The sequence below is a fragment of the Gavia stellata genome, chromosome 16 (assembly GCF_030936135.1).
Source record: "Gavia stellata isolate bGavSte3 chromosome 16, bGavSte3.hap2, whole genome shotgun sequence".
Classification (NCBI taxonomy): domain Eukaryota; kingdom Metazoa; phylum Chordata; class Aves; order Gaviiformes; family Gaviidae; genus Gavia; species Gavia stellata.
The window spans coordinates 10,664,451-10,690,248 of record NC_082609.1 but is presented as its reverse complement, the minus strand read 5'-3'; the positions used below and the strand labels follow the sequence as shown (position 1 = coordinate 10,690,248).

The 25,798-nt window shown below is 47.0% G+C and overlaps 2 protein-coding genes across 3 annotated transcripts; one reads left to right on the top strand and one right to left on the bottom strand.

Moving 5' to 3' along the window:
- Positions 1-66: 66 nt before the first annotated feature.
- KIF20A (kinesin family member 20A) lies at positions 67-9,222 on the bottom strand. Its single transcript, XM_059825173.1, has 19 exons — positions 9,194-9,222; positions 8,491-8,666; positions 7,910-7,999; positions 7,667-7,786; positions 7,061-7,199; positions 6,782-6,969; positions 6,547-6,691; positions 5,608-5,808; positions 5,247-5,358; positions 5,076-5,147; positions 4,339-4,482; positions 4,092-4,257; positions 3,673-3,837; positions 2,854-2,993; positions 2,655-2,757; positions 1,784-1,991; positions 1,299-1,390; positions 868-1,005; positions 67-351 (listed from the first exon to the last, which is right to left on the bottom strand). Exons 2-19 carry the CDS (start codon positions 8,647-8,649, stop codon positions 79-81), a joined length of 2,655 nt encoding a protein of 884 aa, XP_059681156.1. The 5' UTR covers positions 8,650-8,666; positions 9,194-9,222; the 3' UTR covers positions 67-78.
- A 289-nt stretch (positions 9,223-9,511) lies between these two features.
- Positions 9,512-25,551, top strand: BRD8 (bromodomain containing 8). 2 transcript variants are annotated; one of them, XM_059825293.1, is made up of 21 exons: positions 9,512-9,535; positions 9,816-9,912; positions 10,597-10,666; positions 11,646-11,695; positions 12,834-12,956; positions 13,101-13,181; positions 13,644-13,708; positions 14,314-14,450; positions 14,885-15,100; positions 16,316-16,460; positions 17,643-17,852; positions 18,273-18,553; positions 19,061-19,516; positions 19,874-19,967; positions 20,178-20,224; positions 20,584-20,798; positions 21,101-21,193; positions 21,381-21,449; positions 22,177-22,354; positions 23,014-23,118; positions 25,155-25,551. In XM_059825293.1, exons 1-21 carry the CDS (start codon positions 9,517-9,519, stop codon positions 25,212-25,214), a joined length of 2,811 nt encoding a protein of 936 aa, XP_059681276.1. In that variant the 5' UTR covers positions 9,512-9,516; the 3' UTR covers positions 25,215-25,551. The 2 variants fall into 2 exon arrangements, with proteins under 2 accessions (XP_059681276.1, XP_059681277.1); XM_059825294.1 differs by lacking the exons at positions 9,512-9,535; positions 9,816-9,912; positions 10,597-10,666; ... (2 more) ...; positions 13,101-13,181; positions 13,644-13,708 and adding an exon at positions 23,966-24,010 and having other exon boundaries at positions 14,320-14,450.
- The last annotated feature ends 247 nt before the right edge of the window (positions 25,552-25,798 follow it).

The window sequence follows — 25,798 nt, the reverse complement described above, 5'->3', positions numbered from 1 at the left end:
CAAAGAAAAATAGATGCTATTATATTGGATTTGCCACCTGTTCCAGTAATAGCAGGGCAGGGATCTCTTTGTGAAAAGTCATAGAGCAACTGAACGAAGCTGCCACCCTCTGCCAGCAACAGGACGGCTAGCTGAACGTGACAGAAGGTTGTGCAGGAAGGGCTTTTTACCAGGAGGTTGATTAGGTTGTAGGTTTTCCCTGTTGGCACAGAACCGTTTCTTTAAGGTAGATGTTGGAGGAGCCTGGAGCTTCTGCACAGTGTGGTACTGTTCAGCAATACAAGCTGCTTTCTTCCGCAAGTCTAGTTTTACCAGCATCATGTTGTTCTGCAGTTCTGCCAGTGTTTGGTCCTGAGAAAGGGAAGGCAATATATATAAAGATAAGACAAGTTGCCTAACTCCCTGGTTACTATGAACTTAAGAGGATAAACTGCCTTTGCCAAAATTCACTAACTGGTGTGCTAAATAAGGCCATGCATAAAAGCTGCTACTGTCAACAGTGTAGAAGTTCAATAACAAAATAGGAACAGTAAGGCTAGGAAAAGCGCTGAACCCATCCTGCCATAGCAACTGTGACAGAGTGAAGTGGGTAAGGATAGGAGAATTCAGAGTTCTCATTCTTGAAGTGCAGGCTGGCAGTTAACTGAACAGGAACAATTTGGGTCTCCTTTGGAGAGTTAAATATGCAGTCTGACTCAGCCACTGAAAAAATTAGCAACATAGCTCCCTTAATGTAATAGACAGCATGTGTCTAGAGAATAAGTAATTTTTATTTGCAGCTGCAACAACCTAGGTTATTCTGCTGATTATGGCAAAGTGCATAGACTAAATTCCACTGTGCAACCCACAATGAAACAGACATATTACCTGTCTAGCCAGAATGTCATCACACATGCAGAGGGCTTCTCGAAGTTTCCCTGCACTTGTACTGTGGCAACATGCCCTCTCTGCAGACTGAAGAGACTCCCCAAGTTTTTGTAATTCTGAACGCAGCAGTCTGACGTTCTACAGGAGAAAGATTTAATACAACAGCTAGGTTTGACATTTCTCTGCAGACAAAGCCACTCCAGGGTAATTCAGACATGCAGTACCGAGGGAGGATCCCATCTGAGTGAGGTACACTGGGATCACAGATAACACAACCTTCCACATCTCTAGTAAGGGTTTGTTTTCAACAGACCCATTTCAACTTCAACCATTTGTTTAAAATCCTGGGAAGAACAGGTCCAAACACTGTTTAAACTGGCAACCACCTTGCCCTGCAAGCGTTCCTTTCTGTAACACAGAGACAGAGTTACCTTCTGTCCATCTTCCAGCTTCCTGTCTACATCCACAGTAATGGGTTTGGTGGAGGGAGGTGGCTCTAGTAATTTCTGGTACTTGCGCAACTCTAGGAACAGACAAAAAGTAGTAAGCCACAGTACACTCGCAAGCTTTCGGTTTTTCTGAAGTCAGGCGTTCCCTTGAGACAAGCTGCCACAGGCAAGCTGTGAAAAGCTTTGAGTTTGTGCAGACATGCACAAACATTCCAGGCTTCTCCCTTTCAGTTACACAAAGGGACTTCAGAATTCAAACAGGGAGATGATCCTGCCCTAAAGTCCATTTTCATGTGAAAATGAAGTGAAATCCTGTCCATCCAGCACATTATTCCTATCATCTACAACTCCGAAGACTGGTTTCAGGATGCCTGAATCCCATGTACCCTACTGAAAAAAGTATCTCTAACCCTCTAGAAAGGATTCCTCAGGCATAGTTCAGAACCAGTGCAGCATCACTGCCTTACCTGCTGTTGCAGTATTTAACTCCATTTGACATTGCTCCAGTTTGGCTTTAGTATCTACCAGCTCCTGTTGCAGAGTGCATGAGGTAACCACTCGCTTTGATCGACGCAAGCCTTGCCCTGACTCCTTTTGCTTAGTATCCAGACTCTCCAATTTTTGTTTTGCCTCCTGCAGAGCAGCTTGGAGCTCCTCAATCTTCTCATCACGCTCCTTAGAAAGCAAGTTTGTTCCAATATTCAACAAGGTTTTCTTAACACAGCTTTTCTGAAACTTTCAATGTCTTTCTTCTGGGAGACTTTCTCAATCACACACTTCATACGTTGGACCCAGCCTTTAATGTCCTTTAAGTGAAAACAGTGAACCCATTTCCTGGGAGCCTAAACTACTTTTTTACAGCCTCTAAAGAGGAGGGATTTTTTTTTTTTGAGAGTTGGCATCTTCAGAGAGGTCTGCAACAAGTCCCAGAGGCCACTCAAATGCCATAGCATGAAAGATATAGACAGGCCTATACCCATTATCACAAATAAGTGAAGAGAAATTTGCAGAACTTGTGTTAATCTGAAGGATGCAAAGCAATTCACTAGCGAAAAGAGTAAGGGGGGAGAGAATCATGTTGAACAAAGAGGAGTCACAGAATGGTTGCACATTAGCTTCCAGATTAAGGGCTGAAAATTAGAAAGCCTAGTGAACTACATAAAGCAGTAGACAAGAAGCAAAAATTGTGGATCAAGCTATCAATATCACAAAAAATACCACAAAAAGCAAAATCTTTCTTTTCAGTTTGCGTAGATCACCCTCCTGGATTGAAGTACCCCAAGTCCCCTCCCAACCCACTGCCATTTTCCTGATGTCATTTCATTGCCCTGAACAAACCTGGATCTCCTCCTGGTAATAGTCAGTCAGTGACTCCTTCAGGTTATTCAGTTTATCCTCATACAGTTCCTCCAGCAGCTCCTTCTGAGCATCCACATGTTGGCTACAAAGAAAGCCAACAACTACACGTCAGGATCTGGCAGTTCTTGGTACTGTAGCTCACCTTGAACAAAGGGAGGAAGATCAGCATAAGCTGTACCTGCACCATTGCTCCTTCTGTTGCATGTGCTCCAGCATCTCATTGCAGATCTCCTCACGGAGGCGCATTTCTAGTTGCAGCTTCTCCTGCCGCTCTTGCACCAGCAGTTCTCGTGCAGCTTCCACTACACGCAACAAGTCCTGCAAGAAGGACATAAACTCCATTGCCCACACTACACAACAGAATCAAGACCTAGAATAAACTAGATGATGCCATATCTGTAGGCTGGGGTGATCTAGGTTTAAGATTCTTTTAGTCACTTGGAAAGAGAAGTTGCCAGGTTTGCTCTTAATTCCTCTCCCACGAGATGGCTTAAACAACATTGCACTCCAGATGGGGCTATTGCCAGAGCAGCTTCCCCTACTCACTTCCCCAGGGCTGCACCTGCATTTGCTAACTTGACACATTACAACTCAAGTCTCTGTAGGTATATGACTTCCATCTTTCAGCTATTCCAGCTGCCTGCTTTGAGTATCTAGGACATTTGATGATTTTTCTCAATTTAGCTATCCATTTTGCATGTTTCCTGATCTCTAGATTTCCCGTGCAGAGTAGGGATTATAGGTCTGCATCTAAGCTCTTACCATCCCTATTCCACAGATGAGAAAGTGTTTCCACATTAAGTATGTGCTTCAGATTTAGACCAACTGTGGAAAGTTTTTCTCATGGATTCCCAATTTCCTGGATCACACATCCCTCTGAGGTTCTCTGTGGTCTCTTGGTATAGTGCCAATCTCCAGCCCTACCTCCCAGGCCAAAGCTAACAGTCATGTTCTTGCCCCTCTATCCATAAAGGCTGTAAAACAAATCACGACCCACCTCCTTCTCATACACGGAAACATCTGCTTCATCCTCACTGTCTTCTTCTGATTCCACTTCTTCCTTTGCCGCTGCCTCTGGACCCTGGCTGGTTCGCCTGTTGTGCTCTTTGATGATTGATTGTATGGATGGAAGTCCCAGCTTTGTGGGAGGTGCCTGAACAAGCTGAAGGGGAAAAGGCCATCATTGCTAGTCCACAAAGCCTTTAAGCTGCATAGTCTTTAAACACCGCACTTCTCTGCAACCTGTCTACCCTTTCAGTTTAGGAGAATCTGGAAATAATGTAAAGGTAATAATCCCCTGGAGAAGCATAGGGAAAACTTGTAAGCATTCCCCCTGCCTTACGATGGAAAGAGGCCCATTCCCATAGAAGCAGGATGTATCCTGACCATGCCGTGATCCTGGTGTGTGCTACTTACCTGGCTGGCAATGGCTGAGAACTTGGCTACATACAGAGTTTCATCATACGTAGATGCACACTGGTTAATGTTGACAATCATGCAAGAGCGCCCACGTCCAGTGAAGAAACCCTGGAACACACGGGTTAGCTTGCTGTCCCGGAAGGGAACCACAGTCTGCTTCAATCTATGGGGAAAGACAAGAGTGAGCCCATGGGAAAGCAAAACAGCCTCCTCACACACTCCCTATGGAATTCTAGATACTCACTTGGACTGCTGGTTCTGGCGCAGGGCAGCAATGCAGCGACCCAGTGTGTGGAGGGAGGTATTGATGTTGTTTGCCTCTTTCATTCGGTCCCCACTTTTCTGGCCTTTGCAGCGCTCTGACCCCGCAAGGTCACACAGGGATAACCTGAAGAAAACACAGGTGATACTCACGTGACCTACTAGACTTGTCCTGTTCTAGCCAGGTTTACAATTCGGAGACCCTGCAATCACCTACCCTGGTCACCTTCCCAGCTTTTCCATAAGGGCACAGAAGGCTCTTTTGGGGTGTATGGGCTACTCCTGGACAGAAAGGCCTGCCCTATGTGCAGGGGTTACACAAGATAACACCAACATGAGCTTTGCGGTGTCAAGTTCAAATATACTTTGCCAGTCCTCAGGACAGCCACTTCCCAGGTACTGAGACAACCCATTTCCAGATAACTACATCCCAGGAACAGGCATCAGCAGCACTCAGATCAGTCCTGCTGCAAGGGCAGGGTTACTCACATTTACCTTCATTCAAAAAGCCTGAGAACTACCTCAAGTTGTACTTTGCAGTACTCCTTACAAACTCCTCAGTCAGTTCCAAGACTTAAGAGTGGGATCATTTACTCCTTCCAAGTACTTTCAACAAGACCTTCTTCAAGATAATTCCCATACCCCAGATCCACAACAAAGGAGACAGGAAAGTTGAGTCCACAGAGAACACCCCCAAATCCTAGACAGCATGAAACTTACTCGCTGATTTTTGGAACAGTTTCACTGCCACCTCTTTGCAAGTGCAGAATCCGAATGGAGAAGACACTGTGACTGTAAAGAAACATGTAGATATTTTAAAAGGGAAATGCAACCCTTAAAAGCCCCACAGAATTGTATGTCTGCCTAAACAACCTCCCTCCTCCTTCAGACCTGCGACTGGAGTTCTGATTCATGTGGGTGCTAGCAAAACTCTGGTTTTTCCGACCCAGTTTCAGGAGCTTCCAGGCCTCATCAGCATCCTGGACATTGATCCAGTTCAGATCTGGAAAAGCAGGCGTGCATTGGGCAAGGCAGTTAGGAAACTGACAGAAAACTTAATCTCAGCCCCAAGTTCACTATTGCATTTCCTTGACATTAACAAACTTAACATTCCCATAATCAAGACATCTGAGACCTCTGAGAGGCCATAGAGGACATCATGCCTCCCAACACATCACTGCTAAGCCACCCACCCACTCCGTCCTCAAATCTCCCTAGCAGGCCACTAAAAATATCTTTCAGGTAAATCTACCTTTCACATAGGGGTTGCCAGTCTGATCTTCACAGAGCCGCAGCGTCTGCCTCTTGCGGTTCTGGCCAGGTAAAGCTGGTTCTAACAAGTCATAGATTAACTCATTGTAAATCTCAAAGAAGGAGACCCAGATGGAGAACTGCACATCTCCTGTGTTGGTGAGTGAAATGCGATCCAAGTCAGCCCAGCGAGGGCCCAGTTCTGGGGAAAAGATAAAGAAGGAAAAAAAGGCAGAAAAATGAGGGTTGCAGCTTTTCACAGGTCCAACCTGAATGGTTTATCTATAGGCTGAGATACCTTTCTTCAGCTAGAACACTATCCCAGACTAAAGTCTGTTCTATATACCTCCTCCCATTTGGACCTACAGTAATGCCTGTCCCCAGTCAGACAGCCCAAGATTCCCTTTAACAGTATGCTCCTTTCTGTGTAAGGACCTTCTATACACTTGATCTTGACTGCAGAAGCATCGGATATTTCAAACATTAACTCTTCCCAGTATAAGTGAAGTTTTAGTCCTTGTTAACCTCAGTCACTCCATGCTTCTGGATACCTAATCAGCTAGTAGCTCTTAGGTTTGAAAGTCTGGGCACAAGTGCTCAGTGCAACACGTCACTTTAGCACCCTGCTTTCTAGCTATCCCCATTGCATGGCATTCAGCTGCTCAATAACCATATCCCTTGAATGAAGTAAGTGGGTAGCAAGTAACTTTTCATTTCACAAGGCTTGAGTTACGCAGTGGTGAGTTCTTCCTATGTTGGCAAGACGTACGTACAAAGTTCTTCAGCCCTGACCATCCTTATCTTTGAAAGGGAAAAATCATGAGACTACAGCACCTTCTCCCCCTTACCCACAACACAGCATCCAAATAGTCATCACCCTTTCTTCCCCCATCCTCCAGCAACCAGCAGCAGGTAGTACACAATAGGCTTCCAGACATACCTTCTGTCTGGCTGCTGTCCGAATGGTTGGTGAGTTGGCTAGATGAGGAGAGGCCAGCAACTCCACTGTCAAAACTGCCACTGGTGGTGGCCTGGAGCTGAGATTCAGCACTATGACTCCTCTTCAGTGGCGTTAAGAGCTCGTCCTGGATGGAAACAAAGAACATGAGCATGTATGTAGTACGACACCATCCTTTCCCAATTATTATTAAAGCTCCAAGAAGCCGTATGCTTACCTCCCACAGACCCCCTCGCAGCATGGTCTGCTTCTTGGTCTCTTCCTGTCGCACCTGCCTGCTGTCCAGCCAGATCACCTCATTGGAGAGGGAAGGCTTCAGATCCATGGCTTGGTACAGCCGGTCCCCCACACTGTTGAAGATGACAGCTAAGGAGCGAGGCAGAATCCCCCCATCTTTGTTGCTGCCTGAAGCAATAACAACAGCAGCAAGTGAGGATTCACATGTAGAAGCAGACAACTCCTTCAACAGGCTACTAACACCTAGTGCTTTCCTTACCCTGAATAGTGTGAGTCTTCCCTGAATTGGTGATGCCATAGGTGTAAACCAGCCAGTTCTGCCCATTCAGTACATCCTTTACCACCTGCTTCATTGTCTCATCAAAGAACAATTTCTGCCCCACATCTGGTCCAAAGATCTGCAAACAGGACACATGAAAAATGGCCTCATGTAGATCTCTCCTATCTTTTGACTGCTGATGGTTGTTCAAGTGATACTACATTGTCCTTTGTTCCCTCCACTAGCCCCACATCATGAGCAACAGACCCACCAGTAATTCCAGTCCAAGCCCCCTACAAAAACAAGCTGTTCACTTGCTTAATCCAGTAACATCCGGTATCACTACAGCCTCTAGTGTGTTCAGAGCCTCATGAACAAAACAAAAGTTTGGCATTTGCTGCCAAAAAAGTTGTCGGGATCAGCTTAAAAAGAGAAAAACTAAGGAAACAGCAACAGAAATGAACTTACGTAGAGAGGATTGTACAAGACTACATAGTTCACAGAGTGCATTGGAATCACTGTGTATTAGTAAGCCAGCTTTTCAAGCTGTAAGGCTGATTTAAGCTTGAGAAACTTCCAGATGGATTGTTTGTTCCAGTTACCTACCTGGGTGAAAGAGAATCTATGCGCTGCTTGTCCCACTCCACGTTCTGTACTCCGCATGGTAAAGGAGTCCTTAGGGGCTTTTAGAAGAAGGGTCTCTGAATTCTCGATGCAGACACAGCCCTAAAGGACACATAAAACTCCATCATCGCAATGGCTTACAAGATGCCATAGCATAGACAGCAAAGGATAATAGCATCTCCCAGCAGGCACACAGCTCAGAGACTGCTTCATTCAGTGTCTCACCTGGTCTTCCCCTTTTTCCACTTCTGTAGATTTCAGAGGTCGAACTCGCAGATACACCTTTAATTTTCCATTATTGTCTTCAGCTACAGCCTGCAAAAATCAGCACGGGTTAAACATGCTAGCCAGAGAGGCAGTACACAACCATCCGTCAGAACACTAGGAGGAACAACAGCATGGAACACACAGGTGGCCGCCCTGACTAGCGCTCAGTAACTAATGGATACCTCTCTGGTCCCAAAATCCCCATCAATGCCAGCAGCTTTCTTAGGCATTTCCAGGCACACCAGCATTTCTTTTGTTTATCTAGTGAATCAGACCAACGACCTGAAGAAGACCGGACACCAAAACCAGCCCTCAGACCAAGCACCACACTAAGAGGCATCATGTTAAGAGGCACTTGCTGACTGTGCCCTTCATAGTATGTTCCTCATAACAGGAACTGCTCCCCGCAGGACAACATTTTGTTCTAGCCTCCTCTGAAGAGTCTCTGTTGGCCCTGCATCAGACCACCTTTGTGCAGAGACACAGCAGTCACAAGTCAAAACACTGCCCTGTTAGTGACAGAGATGCTTCAACCTCACCTGCTGGGAGCCCTCCAGATTTGGAGAGATAGCAGAAAACTCCGACAGCAGGTCCTTGCACACATCGGCCCCAAAACCCTTCGCTGTAGATTCAAGAACAGGGGAGGCTGCAACATCATCATCAGAGAACAGCCCTGGGGAGGCAAGTGCTTGCGCCATGGCGTCTCACACAGCTCCTGGAGAAAAAGAGGCACAGTAAGGATAGGGTGATGTTACAGCAGTCTCCTGGGAGTCCAAGCTTTACTCTCCATGCGTACACACCACTACACGCAGTCTGCCACCACTGCCGTATCCATCTGTCCCCTACAAACGCAGACTGCCACACAGAACTCTCCCTACACACACAGGATGGCACTGCAAATGCACACACCCCACCACCACCACCACACAAGACCCCGGACACACCACCCACACGCACACACCACCACGCTGGGCCTTTCCATAAACACAGAGACCACCACATAAGAGACGCCCCCCACACACACACACCCCCACCACATAGGACCCCACAGACACGAGGTGTACACAGACCGTCACACAGGACCCCCACACACAAACCACGCACAGCTCCACGCAGGCCGCCCCCCACAACACACACCCCCGCCGAGACCACCACGCGGGGCCTGCCCACACAGGCCTTCTCCGCCCGCACACGAAATCACCACCATCACCGCTACCGCTCCCCGCAGACCCCCTCACTCACCCCTCACGTTAGCAGACCGCTACAAAGCCCCCCCGCTCCCTGCACAGACCCGAACCGCCACGGACCGCTCCGGCACCGCCGCCTCGCGCCCACCTCAGGTCCGCGCGGCGCCTACTGTTGGGGTTTCAAACCTCGCCGCCCGCCCGCTCCACCAATGGGGGTCCGCGCCCGCGCGGCCGCCAATCAGCGCCCGCCGTGGGGCAGCAGGGGCGGGGCCCGAGCGCTCGGCCGCTCGCGCGCCCGGGGACGGGTAGGGGCGCGCGCGTCTCCCGGCGGGCTTTGCGCGCGGCTCCGCCCTGCCTCCCTCGGGCTGGGCGGGGAAGATGGCGGCGGGGACGGGCAGTGAGTGCGGGGCCTGTCGGGAGAGGCGGCGGGGAGCGGGTGGGCGGCGGAGAGGGAGCGGCGGCGGCCCTCGGCAGCGGGGCTGGGGCGGGAAGGGGCCGAGGGAACGGCCCGACGAGAGCTGAGCCGTTCCGAAGGGAGGGGGCGGGGCTACGGCTGGTGCGGCCGCGGGGGGCGGGGTCACCGCCGCGGGGGGCGGGGCCAGCGGTCGGGGGCGGGGCTCCAGGCGTGGGGTCCCCGGGGCTGCCGGGTCCGTGCACTCCTTCCCCTCTCCCGGCAGAGCACAAGCTGCTGAGCGCCGGCCCCACGGAGCCCTGGTCCATCCGCGAGAAGCTCTGCCTGGCCTCGTCCGTCATGAGGAGCGGGGACCAGAACTGGTAAGGCAGCGGGGCGCGGCGAGGCTTGTGTCCAGCGCTCTGCCTTTGGCTGCGCAGAGGCACCGGGCTCCCGGGGCAGAGCGCGGGCTGTGCGCTGTCCCGGGGCGCGGTTTTCACCGTGCCGGTTCGTTGTGCAACAGCTAGTCATAAACACTCCTGACTTCTCTGTACTTTTGGTTCCAAACAAAGTTGGGCTATTAAAGATGGAAGTATTAGATGTGTACCTCGAAAATCTTTTTGCTTCTTTCGTAACTACTGTGTGAAAGCAGAAGTGTGTTAATCACAAGAAAGAGTAACGTTATTCCAACATAAATTGGAAGAGGTGAGTTTTGGTCAAGGAGGATATTTGATACCAGACTCCTTCTGCACTTCTAGCTCTGTTTTGCTGCCTTTTTCCCCTCACCAAAGTAAAGTTTTTGTGGAAATGTAATGGTGTCATCAGAAGCTAGAAACTTGCTTTTCAAAGTAAGGGAGGGAAGCTGTTGTCTGTTTGGGAGTAGGCAAATATTTTTGAGTCCAAGGGCTGTACTTAAGTAATGCCCAAACATAACAACTCATTGGCAAGTTCATTGTGTTTATGGGGGCTGTTCAGTGATGAACGTCAGGACAGGTCAGTGTCTTTTCTCTGCATGTTGGTTGGGGACAAAAGTAAGTTGATGGTGACTCACCATTTCTCTCCTGTAGGGTCTCAGTCAGCAGAGCTATCAAACCTTTTGCAGAGCCAGGACGCCCACCTGACTGGTTTTCCCAGAAGGTAAGGTACTGGTATTGGAATCTTGGAAGAAATGGGTTCTGCATGGGATATGTAAGACAGCTACCTAAGAGAATGTGTTTCTTGTTTTTAAAAAAGATAGCAAAATTAATTAAAAAAATCAGTTTTGTATAAATCAGACTGAATACTTTTTTCTGTTTCTGAAATTAAATTTGAGCTTACAGTACAGTTGGATAAAGTTAAGGAAAGACAAGGACGATCGAAGACATGAAACAGCTTCCTTGTAAGGGATGGCTAAGTGAGGTAGAACCCTTCAGCATAAAAAAGAGATGAGTAACAGGAGATACGACAGATGTCTGTATAATCAGAAGTGGTGTGAAGTTGAGGACGAATAAGCATTAATTGTTAATGCTTTGTCCGTCCAAGATTTAGAACAGGAGGCAGGTTCAAAGCAAACCTACAGAGATTGTTCTTCACCAGGCATGTAATTAAGCTGTGGAATTTCTTGCCCCAGGAATTTGTGGATGCCCCTGTATTTTGGTGTGTCCTGCTGTTTGGGCAAGCGCCTGGGATTTTTGTTGTATAAGGGACAGAGAGATTAAGAGAACCAAGGGAAGAGAAGCTGAGGTTTTTATGTTGCTTACTGTTTCTGTTAACCTGTGAAACTGACCTTGATATAATGTTATTTTGTTTTCTCCATTGAAATATTTTTGGTTTATGTTCACAGACAGAAACATTATGGCTACATTTTCCCTAATCATGCTTGCTTGCTTTGATTTCTAAATTGTTAGTTGGGAGCATCTGTTCTTTAGCTTTGTTTTGAAGATCAGCCTGGGCAGTGCTAAAAAGAGTGAATATCCTTCCTCACTTTGCACTACACTAAATTATAGCCATGGGGGAAACTCTGGAGAAGACTGTCAGATAGGTTCATAAAGTGTTAGACCTCTGAAGTAGGTGTAAGTGCCCTGTAGGTTTTGTTGATAGGCCTTTGCTGATTCTGGCTTCCTTTGTTTCTTCTTAGCACTGTGCATCTCAGTATTCAGAGCTCTTGGAGACTACGGAGACCCCTAAGTGAGTACAAAGTCTGAAACAAATGCAGTCTGCAGCAATTTTGGGTGGACTTGTTGTTTTTTACAGCAAAGGACTTGATAGTGCTCTTCCCAAAAGGACCGTACAGGAAGAAGGAAATTCAGTTGTGATAGCTGGCGTGGGTGGACAGTGGGATCAGGGTATGGCAGATAGGGGAGACTGGCAAGGCCAAGGTATTTCTTAGAACACGCTTCCTATATCTTCTTATCTTGTCTCCTTTTTTCATAAGACCGAAGTATTTCAGTATTACATGGTTCTAAAACTGGTCACTGGGTACTTGTTAGTGTCTTCCATATGCCCCTAGTGTCGTTACAATACATGACAGGGTAATTGGGACCTCTTTGCCACAGCTCCATTTGTAAGAGTTGCAGCGTGCATTTGGGGACTTAATGCAGCAAAAAGAAACATGTATTTGGCTGGAATAAAACACTACGTATTGGTCTTATCGATCAGAAGCTTTAGACATAAAATTATCATTCAGAATAGGGGTAGAAAAGATGGCAAGAGTGAGAAGGGGAAATGTTTTGCATTTGTCTCTATTTTGTAGTGGTTTCTTACAGTTTTCTTACCAATGCTATCACTACAGCTTTGTGGTCTCAGATACTTTTCACTCCTAAATCCAGGCATTTTGTTTTGAGACTTCACATCAAATCAAATTACAGACAGGGTGTTTAAAGGTAGTATTTTTTGTGATAGTGCTGAATGATCTTCAGCACTAGAGTTGCAAAGACAAAAGACTTAGTAGAGTTATTGAGGGGAAAAAATAGGTGTTTCTTTGTGGATAGTAAGAACCTTCTCTGAAGCTGAATGATTGATTTTTTTCAGGTTCAGAATTTGCAGTGGGCTTGCATCTTTGATCTATTCCTGAAGTCTTTAACACTGGACACATTTCAGAATTGGATAAACTTTTCGGAAGAGATTGTTTGAACAGTGTGCTGTCCGATGTTATTTAAGAGAAATTGGAAGAGGAGGTTGTTGTGGGTTTTTTTGGTTTTGGTTTTTTTTTTTGTGTGTGTGCATGTTTGCATCAGGAATGACGGACAGCAGCCATTTATGAAAGGAGAACTGGGGTTTTCTGTGTTTCATGTCTGAGCTGTTTTGTTTTTCTCTTATTCTATAGGAGAAAACGTGGTGAGAAGGGAGAAGTTGTGGAAACTGTGGAAGATGTTATTGTGCGGAAACTGACTGCAGAACGAGTTGAGGAGTTGAAGAAAATTATTAAAGAAACACAGGAGAAATACAGGTATGTGGCAGAGGCACTAAGCTGTGGTGCACCTGAGAGTCCTGTCTTGAAAAAGTGGCCTAAGTGGGATGGTGCTTGGGGTGCAAATGCTGATTAGGGCGTATTGTTCAGTGATAAGTAAGTAAGAAGATTTTCTGATTACAGGCAACTCAAGAAGGATGCAGAGCTGATCCAGGCCGGACACATGGATAACAGACTGGAGGAGCTGTGCAATGAGATTATGATGTGGGTTGTTTAATTATTTCCATGTTATGCTTTCTTCTGAGATTGTAGTTGCCCGACGCTATGTGTTTGTCAGACACCTCTTACTCCACATACATTGGGTTAAGACAAACAGGGCAGCTGGGCAGATGCTTTGGCCTCTGAGGGTAGACTTAGTTTAGATTGGGGGGCACCAGCTTGTGTGGAACATCTTTTGGAGTTTCTCAGTGAAGAGCTCGGTGATGGCTTGCAACATCATGCTTGCCTCCTCCATTTTGATAATCGTCTGGAAGTGAAATTTCCTGCCAAGTGTGTCATTCTCTGACTGGCCTCTGACTCTGCTTCCCTCCCCAGAGGATTTGAGCCTGAGTCCGCAGAGGCAGGTCATTGTTGTCTGGAGATAATGGGGTGGGGGTCAGTAAGCTGCAGGAGGAACTAAGGGGAAGTGGGACACTGTGTGACAGTAGGTTTTGGTTCTGTATACAGAAAGAAAAAAATGGAGGAGGAGGAGGCAGAAGTCAAGAGGAAGGCTACAGATGCTGCTTATCAGGGTAAGCTGGAAATGAGCTTCCTTACTCCTGCTCAGAGAGATGCATATGTTCATAAGAACATTTGGGAAATACTTAAGTCCTGTGAAGACCTGTGCAAGAGGAATTCCTTGACCCTAGGAGTTGGAAAGAAAGATTATATTCTCTTTATAGCACTGTATTTGTAACTGGGAAAAATGCAGCGACTTCTAAGAACAAATTCTGTAGAAAAGGTATATCTAAGAGGAAGCAGAATTAGCAAGTAGCTGTCTGTTAGAATGTCAGGCTTTTCACCCGTTGAGTTTTCCCTATAGTTCTACTATTGTCTGAAGATAAAAGGAAGAGAGATTTGTTCTGAATGTTTAATTCATTTATAATTCTTGGGGCAATTCAGTGAACTAACCTACCGGTGGTGGGAAGTGGTGAATACCCAACTGCTACGGAAACGTGAAATTAAAGTGCATTACCCAATGCTAGTATTATTTGTGAACTGAGCCTAGTGTGGTGCAAGAAATTCCTACAATATAAATTGATTTCTTAGGGTTCTTTAGGATAAAATCAGTGGTAACTCTCAGGGACTGTCCAAGATGGAGTCGTGGAATCTCACTTTTTTTTCTGTTCTCTTCCAGCTCGTCAGGCCATTAAGAATCCACCACGACGGTTAACGGGTGTGATGGTTCGCTCCCCTGCAGGCTCAACCTCCCCAGGAGGAGACTATGCTCTGGGAGATCTGTCTCAGCCTGCTGTGGACGAGGCCAGTCCAGGGGTAAGGATGCTTCCCATGGTAAGAGGCAAAAACCAGCTTGGGTCGTGGGGCTCTGCATCCGTCATGGAACAGGAGCCTGGGGAGAAGCCCTTGCCTTGTTTTGCAGACTTTTCGCTGTGGTAGTGCTGTAGTGTGGTTGCTGTGCAGAGCTGCTCGAGATACGTGTCCTCTTCCATGTCTGTGATGATCAGGTGCCTGGATCAAAGGCTATGTAGGGGCACCAGTGGGTTGGCCAGGCAGTCTTCCGTGTGTGCCTGGGAAATGGCACTACAGGGCAGGGAAAGGGTGCAAGCATATGCCTGGAGTAGGTGTAGCGAGTGAATGGAGTAGGTGTCTGTGGTGTGCTGGATCAATGCTCTTGGGGGAAGGAGCAAGTGGGGCTAGTCCGTGTGGTGGAGTGTGGCTTTGAACAGTGTGGTTTTTCTCTTTCTCAGGTCACTCCAGGGACATTGCCCAGCACCCCAGTTGCCTCCTTCATTGGAATCCCTGACACCCCTCCAGGCTCTGCTCCCCTGGATGCCCCCATGACCCCAGTCACTGATGATTCACCCCAGAAAAAGATGCTAGGACAAAAAGCAACTCCGCCTCCTTCCCCTCTGCTCTCAGAGCTGCTGAAGAAGGGCAGTCTCCTGCCCACAAGCCCCAGGCTGGTATGGAGCTCTCTGCTCATATATGCAAGCACACAAACAATTTGCTCCAGACTCTCCCACTGAAAAAGGGGGAGCTGCAAAGGCTTTTTAAAAACATACAGTTTCTGTGAGAGTCCCAACAGAGGTGATGTCTGAGAGATATAATTACCCCTGTGAGCCACAGAGGTGGGACCCTTTCCTAGCAGTACTGCAGGGATTATTCAGCACATAGGACTGGCTATCTCCCCGCAGTCGTAAGAAGTTGGACTTGCAGGCTTTGCTAGAGGAAATTGTTCTCCCCGGGGGAGGGGGCGTGTTAGTCAGCATCATCCCAATCAGTCTCCATGGAGGTGTTCTTGGTGATTTCTACTTTGGGCTCACAATTCTTCTTTACATCTTGGTAGGAAGTTGCATTTCAATATTTGTAATGGGTCTTAGCATAGGAGTAGGGAGTCCTTTAATGGGATTTATGACCAATATTGAAGTGCTTCAGTCTTCTCGTAGTTGTAGACAGTTATTAAAATCACTGTGATGACAAGCCACTTTGACCCTTCTGGTGTTAGTGACTCTGGAAGTCTTAGGAGGGTGACCATTGTTGACACTGTTCAAAGCCCAGTCTGAAAATAGCAGCCATCAGCCTGCCCATGGCACAGATTATCTGTGTTAGTGCTTGTGTGATGGAATAGGTGTATTGCTGTTGACTTTCTTTTTTTAACAGTCAGATTTGGGGTCTTTCCTATTTGTTAGCTTGGGTAAATGTTCCATGGGTTCCATGGGTTTTCTTTGTATTGACAGGACTGTTTTACATCTGCTTCAAGGTCTGTCATAGGTTTACTATGTGACCTTGATAGAGTTACTTTCCATCTTGGTGACTCAGTTTCCCTCAATTCAAAATAGGGCATAATTCCATGCCATCTCAGGGGGCAGAGAGACTGGTATCTGCAAAGGATTGTGAGGTCCTTGAACAGAGGAACTGTAGAGCAAATTATGTATTTGGCCTAACTTCAAAGGAAGATGGCGCTGCAGCTGTATTGCAGCTGAAGAACAACAACTAGTTTCAGACTGTCATGTTGTGCACTTGCATAAGGGGCCTCAGGCAGGGACTAGACTGGACAAAAAGCGCATTTGTTGAGACAGCAAATGATGGACATATTCATGGAGTTGCATATCTGGCAGAGAATCGCTGATGTGACGGTATCTCCAGGAACTTCAGTTCTGTCCTCTGTCCTTTGGCAGGTTGGTGAAAATGAAATGGCAGTGGCTTCTGGTCACATGAACAGCTCAGGAGTCCTGCTGGAGGTAGGAAGCGTCCTTCCAGTGCTGCACAGTGGGGAAATGCAGTCGGCACCTGGTGCTGTCCCTGCATCTCCTGCTGCTTCAGGTAACTTGGGACTATCCCTGTACAGTTCTCCCTTCAGATGTACCTTCAGACTGTTCTAGGACTTCTTTTTGGAGAGAGATGAAGGACATCTAGCCTGGCTGGTTTGGGGGCTTCTTTATGAGTTGTATTCCTATTTTTGTACTCCCGTCTCTCTCACCCCTACTGTTTTTTTAAGAATACTCTAATTCTTACAGAAGAAAAGAATGCCTTGATCTAAAATGACTGAAACAATTAGACTTGATTCGATCCTGATCCATGCAGTCTAGTTTTCTGGTTTTGACATGGGCTAATACTAGGCATTTCAGTGTAGAAAGAAAGGGTTAGTTGACAGGTAGTTGGGGAAAAATTGGTCTAGTATCTGATTCCTGATGTGTCAAACTGCAGCTCCCTGTGAACCTAGAGAACTCAGGTGTCTTACCTCTGCTTTAGCTTAGAGGTCTGTTGAGGATTAGAGCACAGTGGACTGTGAGCTCCAGAGTAAGTTCCACAGAGGGGGGTGAGAGGGACAGTGCAAGAGTCTTTGCATTGGGCCTGGTCAGAACAACCTGCATAAGATGAAGTTTCTTCTCAGCTCATGCTAACCAGTGGTTTAGTCACATCGTCTGCAACTGAGGATTTATGCCATTCATTTGTATATAATTCCCTATGAATAATCTCACATTCCTTATCCACATCTGTTCTCTAAGGCCTGTTAGTTTGGTCCAGACATTTCAGTAAATTCAGACTGGAAATTACAGCTAAGATGAGTGGCGACCTTTGATATAAGAGGAATTCTCCAGGAAAGACCTGCAAAGAGATCCCCTCTGCTCCCTTCCAGCTCCTGTGATGACTGTTTGTCTTGGCTTACCTTGTGTGGCTCTCAGCACTTTTTCAGATTTCCCATAATTGTATTGGGATGAGCCTTTGGAAGGGCATCTCTCTGCATGTGTGGCTTAGCCTGTCCAGCCCTTACATTGAACACAGTGTCCCATAGTCTGCATGATTCTGTCTCAGACTGCACACACAAGAGTCATGCATTTTTGGTGCAGGTTCTCCGTATAGCTTTTGGGACCGTTTATAGGTACCTCTCAGTGTCTTTTCCTGGAAGAAGCCACCAGACAGTGAAGAGCCCAGTGGTGACTTTGTGGACTTCAGTGGTGGCTGCTTCTTGCTCATGTGCTTTTCCCTTCTACTCTCTGTTAGGTGCTCCTACGCTTTCCCGGCTTTTAGAAGCTGGTCCTGCACAGTTCACCTCACCTCTTGCTTCCTTCTCCGCTGTTGCCAGCGAACCTCCAGCTAAGCTCCTGCCACCCCCCGTAGAGCCTGTGCCCCAGGCAACCATTGTCATGATGCCCACGCTGTCAGCACCATCCGTTGTGCCACCAGCTGCAGCTCCAGAAAGCATAGCCACAGGTGCGTTCCTGAACTACGCACTCGTAGGTCATGCACTGCTGGAAAACAGAAATTCCCTTGGGATCAGAACCCAGCGAGCTCTCAGCTGGCCTTTTTATCACCTCAGACTTGCCATCCTTGCTGGAAGGATGGTTACGGCTGGGTTCTGGAGTAAACAGATGGTTTTAAACAGGATTTGGTGGGTGGGGGTGGGGGTGCTAATGGTATGTTGCTGGATTGCGGTTCAAGGGCTGGAATCTCACTTTATCTCTACTGTGGGAAGGCAAACCCATATTTGTATTTTATTTTTCTAAGCCATGCTGTTGTGGGTGGACCTGGGATACTTGCGGTTGGCACTTGGTCTTATCTGCTGCAGCATTTGTTTACGTGGGCTTGACTTCTCCAGATTGGTCTCTGATTGTCCCTCTCATCCTTGTGCAGTGAGCCAGCCAGAAGCCTGTGTTTCCATGGAGGCAGTGTCTGATTCCCATACCGTGACAGTGTCCATGGACAGCAGTGAAATATCCATGATCATTGATTCCATCAAGAAAGAGTGCCTGGGTTCTGGGGCTGGCAGCACTGCAGGGTCTTCCAAAGATCACTGCATGGATGGGAAAGAAGACCTGGATTTGGCTGAGAAAATGGATATTGCAGTGTCCTATACGGGGGAAGAGCTGGATTTCGACACTGTTGGAAATATTATAGCCATCATTGAGGACAAGGTAAATGGGCAAAGCAGAGTGCTGGTGCCTTTTGCTCCACATCCAGTTAGGTTAATCTCAAGTGATTACTGTTCACCGATTTAGTTAGTTTAAACAAGCAAGAAATAACTATTCCAAAATGCACATTCTCACCATCGTCGTCCAGATCAATAGGAAATGACCCTATGAACCACTGCTGCTAGTCGGCTACGTTTAGCCTGGTGCTCCACTTCAGAGTGCAGAAAGAAATCTCTTTCTTCCTCATGTTGGGTAGGGTTTGGGTCACATCTCTGGCAGACAAATGAGTGCTGCTTGCAGCATACTTTCAAGGAGTGCTGTATTTCTGAAACTGAAGCTCCATGGGAGGCTCCACAGGGAGTGATACGAGTCTGGTTGCAAAAGGCAACTTTGTAAACCCAGTACACCAGGTTTTCCAGAATTGTATCATTAGCAAATGACATGAACTTTTTTTCAATCCCTCTTTCTGACTTTGGCCTGCACTGCTGTGTGTTTGTTTTGACAATAAAGGTAGACGACCACCCTGAAGTCCTGGATGCAGCAGTTGTTGAAGCTGCTCTGTCTTCTTTCTGCGAAGATACTGATGACCCTCAGACCCTGCCTGGCCCGTGGGAACACTCAATTCATCAGGAGCACGAGAAACAGGCCCAGATACCCCAAGTGTCTGTGACTGTGAAGCAGGAGAGACTGGAGTGTGAGGAGCCAGAGGCAAAGGGAATTCGAGACCTAATGGGCATTGGCGAGCTGGGATCAGAAATAAAGACAGAACCCACAGAGCAGGAGCAGAATCAGCTGGGCCCTGAGGAAACCATACCAGCAACTGCAAGAGTGACAGAAACACCAGAGCTTAGAAGTCAAGAGATAGAAGAGGATCAAAGAGCAGCTGTAGCAGCAGGAGAGACTTCTGAAATTGAGATAGAATCGGCCAAGGGAGAAGACGCAGTGCACAATACAGTGAAGACAGAGGTATGTGAGCCGAGAGGCTGTCTGGAACTGGTGTGGGGAAAGAAAGGAGCAGTTGTGGCAGGTAGGAGAGAAGTTTAGAGGAAGGATGACTGCTGGGTTGAAGGTGACCCTTCGATGAATGTGACTGACTGTTTTCTTGGGAGTCATGCTGCTGATCTGTTCGATCCGCAGAGAAGCTCTCTGCTTTAGGCAGTACCTTTATGTATCTCCCCCCGCCCATGTGCAGAATTGCTGTTGGGAAGGTGCTCAGTGAACTTCATTGCCTTGAGTTAGGTTAGGGTGAGTGAGATGTGCCCACACCTTCACTGAAGTAAGCTGACACAAACATCTAGATTTGTGCATTTCTCTTCCCTCCAGACCCCACCTGATGATGATTCATCCCCTCCACAAGTCCCAAATGTGAGTGAAGACTCCTCACAGGCTGATGTTCAGCACAAATTTGAGCTGTCAGGTAACTTAATTCAGCTAGGAAATCTTTTACATGCAACATTATTAGCTGGATAGATGTCAGTGATCTGGTTCAGGTTTTTTGGGGAGGAGGGAGAAAAGATATGTGTAGGAACAGTGGTAATTACTGCAGGACAGTAGGCATTGGTGCAGGAGCTTTTGTAGGAGAGACTGCTTTGGAGAATCAACCTTTCTGCTTTTCTTTCTTTCACAGAGTCAATGAAGGAGGAGGCTCAAGCCCTGTTTAGGAGTCAGATGAAGGTAATTCTGGATTGGTTGTAGTCATCTTGGGTTCAATAGTAACATCTCACTGCTGCTGCTTCCTGGCTCCCATCTGCTGGAAAGCAAAGCTTGCTTTCAGCATTCTGCGCTGAGAAGAGAACTGGGCAGTCTGCAGCTGGAGCTAAAGGGAGATTGCTTCAGGCACTATAAAGCTGTGTGTATGTTTGTTTGTTTTTCTGTGGGGGGAGGCAGGGCAGGATAGGATTTTGTGAAAGTGCCTGTACAGTTGTCAGCAGCCACAGCAAGAAAATCACTTTGCTTGCTGAACCATAGTTGCTTTGGAGGCTCTGAGTTGCTGCTGTAGCTGGCTGTGCAGACTCATGAACTCTGTGTTTCAGGATGGGCAGGGTGAAGAAGATGATGAGGATGGTGCCAGTGAGGCTGCCAGTTTGGAGGAACCCAAAGAAGAAGATCAGGGTGAGGGATATCTATCAGAGATGGATAACGAACCCCCTGTGAGTGAGAGCGATGATGGCTTCAGTGTCCATAATGCACCTTTACAGTCTCACACGCTAGCCGACTCCATCCCCAGCAGTCCAGCCTCCTCGCAGTTGTGAGTATCAGTGAAGCTCTCAGGCATGCAGGTGCAAATCCCAGGCTATTTTGTGGAGAGAGCGCAGGATTCTCAATTCTGTTTCGCTGACTGAGTGGGTTTGAAGGGGGAATTTGTTGATGATTTGTCTGGTTCTCCTTGCTTAGAAGTGCAAGTGTGCAGACAGCGCCATAGTACCAGGTCCCATTTTTTTCTTTCTGTCTTTGGCATGGATTAGCGTAGGCTTGTCAAAGGTGAAATAAGGTTTCCGCTCCAAGGCAGTATGCAGACCCCTGAAGGAAGTCCTTTTCTTTTCTTCCCAGCTCAGTGTGCAGTGAGGACCAGGAAGCAATACAGGCCCAGAAGATCTGGAAGAAAGCCATCATGCTGGTTTGGAGAGCAGCAGCTAATCACAGGTGAGTTTGTCTTGAGAACTGGCAGAAAGAAGTGGCTAATCCTAGACAAGTCTCTGCTCTCCCATCCGCCTTGGTACCAGGCGATGATGAATCATATTGTTACTGGTAGCAGATAAATAAACATGAGAGCATGAAACAAATATTTACTAGCAAGGAGTGGCACTTAGTGGACTCCTTCTCTCTGCAGGTATGCCAACGTGTTCCTACAGCCTGTAACTGACGATATAGCACCAGGCTACCACAGTATTGTGCAGAGGTGAGTCTCGAGCAGTCTTCTGTCATTAGTACTCTGTATATTTGCATACTTGTGTAGGGATTTCAGGCAGGAACGATGTAGTTTTTAGCTGCCATGCAGACTGCAAGACTTGGAAAATTATTTTTTTCTGGCCTGATTCAGTCAGAAACAGGTTTCCTCAAGAAAAAAGGTCATTTTCAGTAACAGATACATGTCTTTACACAGCCCTGTCTTTGAATGAAGTACACTGACTTACACAGAACTTTTTTTATCAGTGAGGTGGTATGTAACTGATCTGCTTCTCCCAGTTTCTATCCAAGGGTAGGATTTAATCTTTGAAATTCCAAAGACCTGTCTTCTTCAATCAGCATTTTTTATTGTCCCAGATAGTGGACTCTTCTGGAATAATTACCAGAATCCCCTGCCAGCCCCCAAAATCTCTCCTAAACAGTTCAGTGGCTGCAGCTCTAGCTCCTTAGTGTCTCCTCAGTGATGCCTAGAGAAGGCAAATGCCTGTCCTCAGGCATCTGTCACGCCGTTGTTACCATTCATGGTAACTGGTGGACAGCTTGCGTCTTCTGACCCGAGGCCTTGGCACTCAGGAGCACAGCCTGTGTGGGGGAGAACCTGTTTGGCTAAATTAAATAGATGGTCTAACTAGACATGTCACAGACCCAGGGCTGTTTGCAAAAGAGAGGGGAAAGAGTTAAATATTTCTGTTGCTATTTTGACTGCATTTCTTTCATAGGCCAATGGATTTGTCTACCATCAAAAAGAATATTGAGAATGGGCTGATACGAACCACAGCCGAGTTCCAGCGTGATATTATGCTGATGTTTCAAAATGCAGTTATGTACAACAGCTCTGACCATGATGTGTACCACATGGCTGTGGAGATGCAGCGAGATGTCCTGGAGCAGATCCAGGTAAAGTACTGAGCTGAGGCCAGTGCAGGACAGAGCATCTACCTTGGCCCATAAGTATGGGAAAGACTTCTAGATGCAAGACCACAGTTTCACTCAGAGTGTCTTTGAATGAAGTAGTCCCATCTTTCCCTGTATCTCTCTTGTGCTAGCTCAGGTGTTTATGGTGAACTAGATTGTGGATAATTTAAAACTAACATGGCAAAATGTTTTTTAGGTTCAGCCCAGACCAATTTCAAATCTAATTTCCTTCAGGGAAATGCTTAGGCCAGCAAGAACCAGGGTGTGGTTCAGGAAGAGAAACAAGCAACAAGAATGGTGAATGACAGGGGACGCAATTGCTTCTTTTGGTGGCTGTGCTGGTTTATGCTGGTTTAAAGTGTACACGAAACTGTGTCATGTGAATATATGCCATTTAAAATTTCTTGTGAAGTAGAATGTCCCAACTGGCAGGGCTAACAGAGTTTGAACTGGGGTTTTATAGTTCCTCAGGACTTGTGGCTTCTGAGGTAAATGGGGGAACTTATTCTGAGCAGAAGACAAGGAACTGAAACTGCCTCTGACCCAATCATTCCAAGCCTGTGGTTTGTGATAGTTAACTGACATGCACTAACTGAACTTGTTTTGCCTGAGAATCTTAACAGAGTGTGGTTTTCTTGCAGCAATTTCTGGCCACACAACTGATCATGCAAACATCGGAGTCAGGGATCAGTGCAAAGAGCCTGCGTGGGCGAGACTCCACTCGCAAGCAGGATGCTTCGGAGAAGGTGAGAATGCTGCACCCTGTGGAAGGGCACTTGGTGTCTTTTGGAGAAACCCAAGATAGTGCATGAAGTTCCCATACCAAAGATAGGCAGAATGTTTTTTGAGATTGCAATGGCTCCAGCATCTTCATGTGAACAATTTTTTTCTTTACATGTGTCCATTGATTAGATTTTAGCTCTGGAGCTGTACATCATCCCAGAGGCAGGTCTTATGAATTATTTCTGTAATCCCAGTACTTCAGTTTCCGGTTTTTAAAAACAAGTGACGAAAACTGTAGGGAAATGAACAGAGTATTGGAAAAGGCATGATATGGCAGGAAGATGAAGGTGTGGAGAATTGGAAGGCTAGCCTCTGCCATGTTCTTCACTTCCTACTCAGATTTTTAGAACCAGGGAATCGCTCCAGTCTGGTTTGCTGTGTAAAACACACCAGAGAATCTGACTTCCATGCTCATTTGAACTAATAGCAGTGTAGATTTTTTTTTTCCTTCTGTAAAGACACATCCAGTCTTGATTAAGTGATTTCAAGGGCTCTCAGCTGGTGCATACAACATTGTGACAGCAAGGACTGCCTGCTTAGTTCTAGTGGTGACTGCACAGTGCAGAGATTGTTTGGTAGGCCAGGCCTTGCAATGGCTGAGGAGGGAATATCCCTTTCCTAGCATTCTGACTCTCGCAGTATCCCTCTTTTGTCCGTTTTTATGTTCCTGCTGCATAAAACTGATGCCATGCGGGAAGGGGAATGGGGCACGTGTTTCTCTGCGCTCGTGTGTGGGCTCAGTGCTTCTGTGTGGTGTGTGCATTTCCATATCTGGTATCTGATAAGTCCTTCTGTTTGGCCTTTTAACAGGACAGTGTCCCAATGGGCTCTCCTGCCTTCCTTCTCTCTCTCTTTGTAAGTATTGAAAGGCTCCAGCAGGTACTGTAGTACTGCTGGCAGTGTGCTCTGCTCCTTGTCTGGGTGATCACTGCACTGTCACAGCATCCTTAGCATTGCAGCGGTGTGTGTTTAACTTAGGGGCTGTACAACTGTGATCATTAGAGAAGAAATATCTCAGTCCCTCATTCTCAGCGTGGGTGAGTGGGAGGGGCTTCAGTCTTCTCTTCTGGTTCCAAGTGTTCTCGTTTTGTCATCTGCCTTTGCTTTTTTCCACAACTTCTCTCCTGCTTTCTTTCCATGTAAGTGGGAAGACAGACCAAGTGGTGCAGTACTATAGTTCTTATATCTCTCATGCTTATACAGCTGCCCCTTCCGCATGTTCGAGACAGTACAAAGGGTCTTGGGAAGGTGAGGAGTCAGCTGTGTACTCCTTTATCATTCATGGTCCAGAAGGGAAATAAGATACTCTGCAGAAATACCTTGTTCTCTACCTATGGTGATCTGGAAGTGTTTGGAAGAATATTCCCTCCGGTAAACCCCAAGTCTCTGAGTTGCAGGAGGAGAGAGGGGAGGAAGATGGAGAGTTGTTTTTTTCTCTCACATATATCTAAAGACAGAGGAGTACTCCGGGAGAGTCAGCATGTCAGCCAGAGGGAGAGGGCAGCGGATCAAAGGAAGCTCTCAGCTCGCCTTCTACTCATGGAAAGGAGCTGTGCGGAGAAACTAGGGAGCTAGTGCCAGGGTCACTCAACTGGAGGAGCACTTCCCATAGGGATCAGCAGCTGATAAGGTAGGTTAGTCAGCAGTTTCCTGTTCCCATCTTAAGAGCCAAGCTAGAGTCTGCTGCTTAGGAGTAAGCCTGCACTGTACAAGCTCCAAAAGCATCTGGGCGAGAGCCTTGTTGCCTGTCTCTGCCCTGGCTGCCAGCAGAGCACAGAGATGCTGCAAATCCCAGCACCTGTGCTGTGTCCAGAGTGAATTTTAGTTAGGTCTGCAGGCAGGCTTTGCCAGGCCTTCTTAGGATAGCTTCCCTTTCTTCTGTTGGGAAGGTGTGAAACATTGTTACCAGATGCACAATTCCTTACTTCCCCGAGTGCTGGAGGAAGTGTTTTGTGTTCAGGGTTGCATAACTCTCTGCTTTTCTTTGCCTTGTGACTAGGACGGAGGCACCAGAGGGCGTCGCTGTGCCATCGAGGCAGACATGAAGATGAAGAAATGATGCTGCAGGCAGGCAGAAAATCCCAGCACCTGGCATCCAGAGCTGGAGTGCAAGCAAGATGCTGTTAACAGCTGTTGGAGGAGGAAGAAAAGCTGCAGGTCCATTTCTGGGACCTGGTCCACCTTCTTCACTTGCCCCTCTGGAAAGCAGTGTCTTGTTGGAAAGTGTAACCCAAAGAAACTTCCCCGGAGGGGAAGACTAGCCCCCCCTGCCTGTTTTAGGGCAGTTGTCTTGGGCTTCATCAGTGTTCTGGTGTTAGCTAGCAACTGGTGGCTCGTATGTACTGTAATGTGAAGTGTACAGATTTTTACTAGTGATGTGTAAATGTGTATGTATATTAAAGTCTGGGAACAAATACAGTGTACAGTGTGCAGTGTACTGAGCATCACAGCTCTCTGCAGTGAGGAACCCTGTTTTTGTACAAGGGTATATACCTGTCTTGAATATCTGCAAACATAACTCTCTTCCAGTTATCCATATAGCACACAAGCACGACAGAGCTTTGACATTAGAGACAATCATGGGAATGTTGCATAGCGCTTGGATGGTGGGGAAGATTCCCTGCTTGAGTGTGTGAAAATATG

What these genes read in the sequence shown, in the direction of transcription:
- KIF20A (XM_059825173.1), bottom strand. Translation starts at nt 8,649, where the DNA reads ATGGCGCAAGCACTTGCCTCCCCAGGGCTGTTCTCTGATGATGATGTT. An exon ending in TGCGAGGGGGTCTGTGGGAG is followed by an intron (nt 6,692 to 6,781) that starts GTAAGCATACGG and finishes GTTTCCATCCAG; the next exon opens with GACGAGCTCTTAACGCCACT. An exon ending in ACTGTTCCAAAAATCAGCGA is followed by an intron (nt 4,483 to 5,075) that starts GTAAGTTTCATG and finishes TGTTTTCTTCAG; the next exon opens with GTTATCCCTGTGTGACCTTG.
- BRD8 (XM_059825293.1), top strand. An exon ending in GAGACTACGGAGACCCCTAA is followed by an intron (nt 11,696 to 12,833) that starts GTGAGTACAAAG and finishes CTTATTCTATAG; the next exon opens with GAGAAAACGTGGTGAGAAGG. An exon ending in TCCAGAAAGCATAGCCACAG is followed by an intron (nt 17,853 to 18,272) that starts GTGCGTTCCTGA and finishes ATCCTTGTGCAG; the next exon opens with TGAGCCAGCCAGAAGCCTGT.